Genomic DNA, 8,459 nt, shown 5'->3' on the forward strand with positions numbered 1-8,459 from the left:
TTTTCGTTAAAAATAAGGGACTAAATATTTTGTGCATGTAATACCATCTAAGATGGACAACAATGTAAATGATTATAATTAATTAGCTAGAAGCCGAGATTTGTGAAGGCTGGCGTCGTTTTTCTATGTGGTAATAATCATTAAGGCATTTTTTATTTTAATAGTAACCAAAACCTTGACTGACCGATGATAACACACTACATATAAATAAAAATTACTATGTTAAAGCACAATTCAATAGGCATGATAGTTTTTCCATAAAGTGTAGGTACCACAAGGGTGCTCAGGTTGTGGGATATAGTAGGGCTCTCTTCGCTCGCCCTGATAATAATTACTATGAACAACTTACCTATAAGGCAGTAGAAGCACATCAGTTGCGAACTTCAATATCATGGCCGACAGTTTGGGCTTGGCTTTCAAGCTTAGAGAATCTCCTTTAATCTCTCTGAGCAGCGGCATCACTAACATCAATATCCTGAAAATAAAATTTGATTTAAACAGTTATTTGGAAAAGGGATAAAATTATCCTTTGTGAAGTCATCACTCATCACCCGTGCCCAGTGCCCAGTGCATGGCAATCAGTTTATGTTATAACTATACATATTTTTCGCCTAAACTCTGACGCCCGCAACTCTGTTGCACCCAAATTCGTTCAACCCGTACGGAACCATAATCCCATAAATTTTTCCGGGATTATGGTTCCGTACGGGTACAGTATTCTATGTCCTTTCCCGGGACTCAAAATGTCTCCATACAAATTTCAGCAAAATCGGTTCAGCGGTTTGGGCGTGGGCGTGGGTATTAGTATTAGTATGGATATAATATTAATCACAAAATAGTACATTATACTAGGTTTCACAAGAATTTTAAAACCAAAATTGACATGCATAAAAATATTTGTATGCTTGCAGTATACAGTGTAACAAAACTAAGTGATAATACTTTAGGGTGTGTATGTAATCCTTTGTAAAGAGTTCACTGTGAATTGTGAAAGTAGCAGCGCTGAAAGACCAAACTTTTTTTCACTTTTGTATGGGCAAGCTCCCCAGCATCATGAGTTTCCCCATACAAAAGTGAAACAAATATTTGGTCTTTCAACACTGCTACTTTCACAGTGAACTCGAGCTACAAGGAACACATAGTCGTACAGACTCTAAAGTTTTATCACTTAGTGTTGTTACACCCTGTATATTTTTAGAAGAGTTTTTAGTGCATATTTTAAATTTTTACTCAACATACCCATCTTGATGTCCCTGAGGTTTGTTCTCAATGGCCTCCAACAGTGAAGGAGCCAGCGCCAGCTGACGGTCGCGGGGAAGACGAGGGAAACCCATTGTGATGTATATTATTGTGAAGTTCTAGAACCAAATAAATAAAATCTATATTGGCCAGATATAGAGGATTTTAGCAACTTAAGTCAGTGGCATATTTCTTGTCTTTAACTTGTGCTCGTAATGAACAACAACAGTGAAAGATTGATTTACTATACTGTTTCCAAAACAGAACACTAAAAGAAAATATAAAATTGAATCTATACCCTTAACCTTTATTTGTAATTTGAGGCAATATAATTACATTATTTTTAACTTGGCCATTTCTAAAAACGCAAACTTGTGTCTGAGGCCAAGATCCACTATGGGTCACTGAGCCATCATAGTAAGTACTTATTACTTACGATAATAAAACTGTTGGCTGCCGGGTCCTTGTATAGCTGTAGCAGTGTATCCACGGGCAGCTGGACATCGGACCTGCACTTCACTCTCTTGTTCACATGCACTAACAGCTCCATAACCTTGGTTCTAATCTGTAATAACCATTACATATAACTGATGGTATAAATTATGTTGTAAGGGTCATTATGACGTAGGAATGTGTAGAGTGCACAGTTCACACTCATACAATGCTTCTTTAGAGTTTAAAGTCAGTATGTCTTATATATGTCAATATATTGTACTAGCTACTAAGTATTACACTGTGTAGAGTTTTAATATAGAATTATCTGAGCCTATGAACTTTTATTATAGTCACCTTAGGACATACTCAACAATATATTGTAAACTGTCTTCAAACCTATGGTGCATAAAAAAATAAGTCACAGAACTTCATAGTTCATATTAAATGATGTCAATATGTAGATGTGATTTTGTGTATAAGCCTTGTCTACAGCCAGGGTCATGTCCAGGAAGAATTTGTTTTTAAGGTATATTGCTTCATTATGATTTGACTATGAGGATAGTCTAATGCAAATTGCAAAAAAATTTATGGTTTCAGTAACAGGCGGCCCAATATGCAACAAAAACAATATGCCAACACACCTGTTCATGAGGAGAGGATAATTTTAGTATAACTGGTGGAAGAAATTTATTCAAGCAGTTTTCGAGTTGATCATCACTGTCGGCGTTTCCTAAGCGTAAGAACACTCTATCTAGGAGAACTGTAAAACAAAATAAATCCATATTCAAGCATCAGCGGCACATAAACATTAAAAGTTATATATTTTATCTCTGTACTTACGAGAATCATTAGAGTAATCATTACTATTGTCTGATATGTCCATCTCAGACATTTTTGGATATTTATTATGTTCTTTTCTTTATTAATTCAAAAGTTTCATGCACAGAAATCGTTGTACACAAATCTAGAATGACAGACAAGATTTCATATTTTGCGAATGACATTGACATTAGAGTATTGTCAATATGTTTTTTTTACGTAACTGAACATGATATGCTATGATATTATATTATTATGACCAAATCTCTTAAGAATATTATTTATTAATCTGTATTATATAATAATGTATATAATAAAAATGGAAGATCTACCAATTTTTACTTCAGTCTACCTATCTATAAGCACTACTAATATTATATAAAATTCTGTGCTATAAGTACCGTACCTACCTATTTTTTAACTACCTACTACTATAAAAGACGATGGGCAAAAATGTATGGAACCTGGGACCATCCACCAATGGCATTTGCCAGCCAACCTTTTCCCAATTGATACAAAATAGTCATTAACTTTATTTACCGATTCCTTAGGATAACGAGAATTTAGTAGGTAAGATGCATGCTGTTTACATTTACTTGTATAAGTTAAGTTTTTTATAGTATCCCACAATTTCTTATTGTTGTTTTTAGCATTATCTAGTAAGTTTGTTTCATAGTCTCTCTTTATCTTTTTTAATAAATTATTGCAGAAATTTCTGTATCTTGTGTAGGTAATTTTAACCCTTAGCTGGTATCGCGGGTCAAATTCGACCCAGACGCAAACATTTTTTGTTATTACTCTTCTAATGTTTATGGTACAAGTGCGCGCTTCTACGTATTATCAGTACGTCGCAAGCTGCGGCGGGGGGCGGACGTGCAGCGCGACCACCATCATAGGAGCTGAGGTATGGAGCCGGCCGGGTCACATTTGACCCACGACACCAAATACGTAACTTTTTTCACTGAGTGTAATTTTTAAACTTTTTGGTTTTAGTGAATATTTCAACAACAATGGAAGGATTTTTGAACGATAAACAAATTGAGGAGTTGTTGCACGACGTGAGTGATGATTCGGAGTCAGAAAATATTCAAGGGAGCTCAAATATAGGTCTACTTTGTGACGATGAAGTTATCAGCGATCGAGACAGTCCTGAACCTGTTACTTGCTCAGAAGACAGTGTCATTGAAGAAAGCTCTGATAGTGAAAACGAAAGGGAGAGCACTAGAAACGGATATACGAGAAGTGAAGAGGAAGAACAAGGAGAGGAAGAGGAAGAAAGCACAGGTGATGACGGTGAGGAACGGACACGTCATTATCGAGGTAAAAATCGTTATAAATGGTCTAAAACAGCGCCAAGTAGATCCCGAACGAGGAGGCATAACATAATTACACACCTTCCTGGCTTAGTAGGGCCAGCTCGTGAAAAAAGAAATATGTCAGAGTTGGAGTCATGGAAGTTGTTAGTAACAAATGAGAAGGTTGAAATTATAATCCTACATACAAACAAAAAAATTTCGGAGTTTAGGGAAACTCATTCAAGTACTGGAGCTCATACAAATTATATAGAAAAGACTGAAATAAACGCTTTTTTGGGTCTTACCATTTTAGCCGGAGTTTTCAAATCTGGCCACGAAGATCTTGAAGGGTTATGGAACTCAGATGGTACAGGAAGAGACATTTTCAGAGCAACTATGTCCCTAAAAAGATATCTTTTTATTTCATCAGCTTTACGATTTGATGACGTTGAAACGAGAATCGCAAGAAAAGCGAACGATAGAGCTGCACTAATATCTGAAATATTCAATTTGTTTATAAATAACTGTCAAAAATGTTATAGTTGCTCTGAATATATAACTATAGATGAAATGTTGTGTCCGTTTCGAGGGAGATGCTTATTTAGAGTATATATTAAATCAAAACCTGCCAAATATGGAATCAAAATTTTATGCCTTTGCGATTCTAAAACTCATTATTTATACAATGCTTTTATATATACTGGAAAATCAGAATCTAGAAGAACTGATCTATCTATACCTACACGCACAGTTTTGGACCTAGTCGAACCTTTGAAGAATTCTAACAGGAATATTACAGCTGATAATTGGTTTTCCTCGATCGGATTAGTTGATAAACTTAGAGAAGTGGGGTTAACGTACGTTGGAACATTGCGTAAAAATAAACGCGAAATCCCACCTGAATTCTTGCCCCACAAAACACGTCCTGTAGGTTCCAGTTTGTTCGGTTTCACGAATGATAAAACTCTTTGCTCCTTTGTCCCTAAAAAGAGCCAAAGTGTAATCATGATTTCATCTATGCACCACGATGAATCCGTCGACACTGAAAGTGGCAAACCAGAAATAATTCAATTTTATAATGGTACCAAAGGGGGTGTGGATTCATTGGACCAAAAATGTGCAAATTACTCGGTAGCTAGAAGAACTCAGAGATGGCCATGTGTAATTTTTTGGGCAATATTGAATATTTCGGCAGCTAATGGATTTGTACTTTGGAAAGCCTCGAACCCTGAAAAACGTATGAAAAGGAACAAGTATATGAAAAAAATTGGTTTAGATCTGGCAACACCATTTATATTGCAACGGAAAACAGGATACGCTAATTTTTCCACGGATCTAAAAAGAAGGATTGACACAATTTTGGAACAAATTCAAGACCAGCCGGAAAATCAATCCCAAAGTCAAGAATCAGTTGCATCGACTTCTTCACTCGCTTCAAATTCAATCCGGAAAAGGGCCAGATGCTACCTATGTGATTGGAAAAACGACCGTAAACATTCTCTAAAATGTTATAAATGTTTACATTTTATTTGTAAGACACATTCCGTCCAAAATATACTGTGTACTACTTGCCGAAAAGTATAAGACTGAAATATGACGTCGTATTATTGGTTAGTTTTAAGCTGTTAGTTTTTGATTGTCATTTTTTAAATTGTTAGCTGATCTCAAGAGAATTATACTTTTTTGTTATTTAGAGGATATAGAAAGTGCCATTCATTTATTTTTGTTTAAGTTTTTCTAGATTTTTTTTTTTTTTTCATTTAAAATAGACTCTTACCAAGAAGTGCCAAAAACTAAGGTCAGTTACAAATTCATATGAAACTAAAAAACTATTTTATATTCTAAAATTACACTAAGATATTTTTGTAAAAAATAAGTGTTTTATTTGATATAATCCCTATTTACATAAATAAAACAAAAATGTATACATACTACAGCAGATTTTTTGGTATGGGTAAAATTTGACCCACGATGCCAGTAGTGTTGCCAAAAGTAGCGACACCAGCCAAGGGTTAAGAATGTTGTTGTTTGGATTTTGTCTCAATCTATCATGGAGCCTATCACGGTGTCTAATTAATTCTAATTAAATTTTATAAGAGTACTTACTTACTTAATTTTATTTCTAAACTAGCTGTTACCCGCGACTTCATTCGCGTCAACAAAACGTGATAAGTTGGATAACAAAGACAGAAAATTTTCTACTCTATTACAAAGACAGCAGCAGCCTGTCTGTATGTCCGTCTCTAGGCTGTATCTCAAGAACCGCGCCAGCTAGATAGTTGACATTTTCATAAACTACGTTTTTCTATTGCCACTAAAACTTCATTATAAAGAAAGTAACATAAATATTTGAGGGAAGCTTCAATACAATCAATGCCTTTATTCACGGATTTTTATGCACTTTTCACCAATCGACATAATGATTCCTCGGGAGGTTCAGGCATATTTTGTGCAATATTTTTTACTTAAATGCATGTGCATTTGAGTAAAAAATATTAACATTTGTCAGAGGTGTCGATGCTGCCTAAGTCCTATGAGATGTGACATAACAAAATAATACAGGGAGGAAATATTCCCCTTTTCTAGATCTACAAAAAAAAAACGATCGCTATAGAATATTATTTCTTTCTTTGTAGGTGAACTTGCTATGATTATTATAGACTAGCTGTTGCCCGCGACTTCGTCCGCGTTAATATAGTAGATCACGTCCCAAGTATTATTTATTGTACAAAAATATTCAATGTACAGCATTGACTTTCCTACGATTTTATTATATATAGATGTTCCGCGCGGCTTCGCTTCCGTAATTTAGGAATTTCACGCGACCGTACATTTTTCCGCAAAAAAATAGCCTATGTCCCTTAACGTGGTATATTCTTCATGTTTGCCAAATAACATAAAAATTGCTCCAGTAGTTCTTAAGAATCTTAAGATAATAAGCAATTTCATATAATTTCCCCCGTTTCTCCACATTTTCCTCTATTTCTTCGCTGCTATTAGTCGTAGAACAATAAAATTTAACCTATGGCCTTCCTCGATCAATGGGCTATCTAACACTGAAATAATTTTTCAAATCGGACCAGTAGTTCCTGAGATTAGCGCGTTGAAATAAGCCCTTTCAAATAATTTCTTCCCGTTTTCTCCACATTTTCCTCTATTTCTTCGTTTCTATTAATCTTAGCGTAATAAAATATAGCTTATAGCCTTCCTCGGTAAATGGGCTATCTAACACTGAAAGAATTTTTCAAATCGGACCAGTAGTTCCTGAGATTAGCGCGTTCAAACAAACAAACAAACTAACAAACTCTGCAAAATTATAATATTATAGTATAGATGAGAAATTTTAAATCTTATTTAGCCCCCCAATTACACAACTTTACCCATAAACTATTTATCATTGATAGGTTTAAGGTTACGTCACTGTATATAATATAAAGTACTGACTTATTAAATAACGTATATTAGAATTAACAATCGAAAAAATCGAAAGTCGAGTGAATAATGATACCACCTCTTATAGAAAGATGTTGGGCAAGCGTTAGCGCGATGTAAGAGACGCACGGCGCCATCTAGTATGAATTTTTGGAACTAACTTAATTTGAACAAATTTTCGTATTTTCACCCCCTTACAACCCTTTTTTCCAGTAAAAAAATAGCCTATGTCCTTTCTCAAGCTTTAGACTATCTGTATACAAAATTTCATTACAATCGGTTCGGTAGTTTTGGCGTGAAAGCGAGACAGACAGACAGACAGACAGACAGAGATACTTTCGCATTTATAATATTAGTAAGTATAGATTTCAGAAAATTGATTATTGTATAATGCGGTAAATTGCACATAGAACTTACGCTGCCGCTGAACTTAGCTGGTACCGACTAAAAAAATATGAAGATTGATCAAAGACATAGTTCAGGTGTCTACGTGTGTCCCAAAAAAGATCCAGGAGTTCCAATCAGATCACCACTTTCGTAAGCATGGTACCAAATTCAGGTTATACCCTATACAGCAACAAAAGAATTTTGAAAATCAGTCAACAAACGGAGGAATAATAATAAAGGCACGCGTTTTGAAGTAAAATACTATGGGAAATGCCGTTAATAAGGTAATAATGTGACGATGCATGGCATAATTATAGTGATGATGATGATGAATAATATAATTGATACATCATATTAGGTAATATGCTTTTAGTTGTTGACACAACACCGAAATTCCCGAACATATTATATCAGTCTATAAGTATTCAATAGTTCTAAACAGCACCTTCGGAACCAGTACTTCAGTGCAAAATCTTATTTTTTGGTAGTGTATGCTTATAGTCCTTCTCAAAAAATTAAAATCACGCTATGTTTCCATATAAATTTCAAGGAGTCCCCTCGATTTCTCATGGATTACATTATCACTCACCACTTTTATGAACATGGTATCTAATTTGGACCATATCTTATGCAACAACAGAAGAATTTTGAAAATCGGTCCACAAACGGCGGAGTAAAAATACATAGGTAAAACATAAAAAAAGTAAAAAATATCCTCCTCCTTTTTGGAAGTCGGTTAAAAAGTAGCCTGAGTTACTCCTTGTTAGGTACATCAGCTATCTGCCAATAAAAGTCCCGTTAAAATCGGTCCAGCCATTTCGGAGATTAGCGGGAACAAACAGACAGACATAC

General features: G+C 34.9%; 1 protein-coding gene across 1 annotated transcript in view; it reads right to left on the bottom strand.

Annotated features, from left to right (window-relative positions):
• Window positions 1-2,643, bottom strand: part of LOC121730871 (proteasome-associated protein ECM29 homolog) — a 41,534-nt gene extending 38,891 nt beyond the window's left edge. The window contains exons 1-5 of the mRNA XM_042120073.1: window positions 2,515-2,643; window positions 2,316-2,434; window positions 1,676-1,804; window positions 1,240-1,358; window positions 350-475 (exon numbers count right to left, since the gene is read on the bottom strand). Of these exons, the coding sequence (XP_041976007.1) occupies window positions 350-475; window positions 1,240-1,358; window positions 1,676-1,804; window positions 2,316-2,434; window positions 2,515-2,566 (545 nt within the window). The 5' untranslated portion in view covers window positions 2,567-2,643. The remainder of the gene's footprint in view (window positions 1-349; window positions 476-1,239; window positions 1,359-1,675; window positions 1,805-2,315; window positions 2,435-2,514) is intronic.
• Between the last annotated feature and the right edge of the window lie 5,816 nt (window positions 2,644-8,459).

Source organism: Aricia agestis, chromosome 10, assembly GCF_905147365.1.
Source record: "Aricia agestis chromosome 10, ilAriAges1.1, whole genome shotgun sequence".
In the NCBI taxonomy this organism is placed as follows: Eukaryota; Metazoa; Arthropoda; class Insecta; order Lepidoptera; family Lycaenidae; genus Aricia; species Aricia agestis.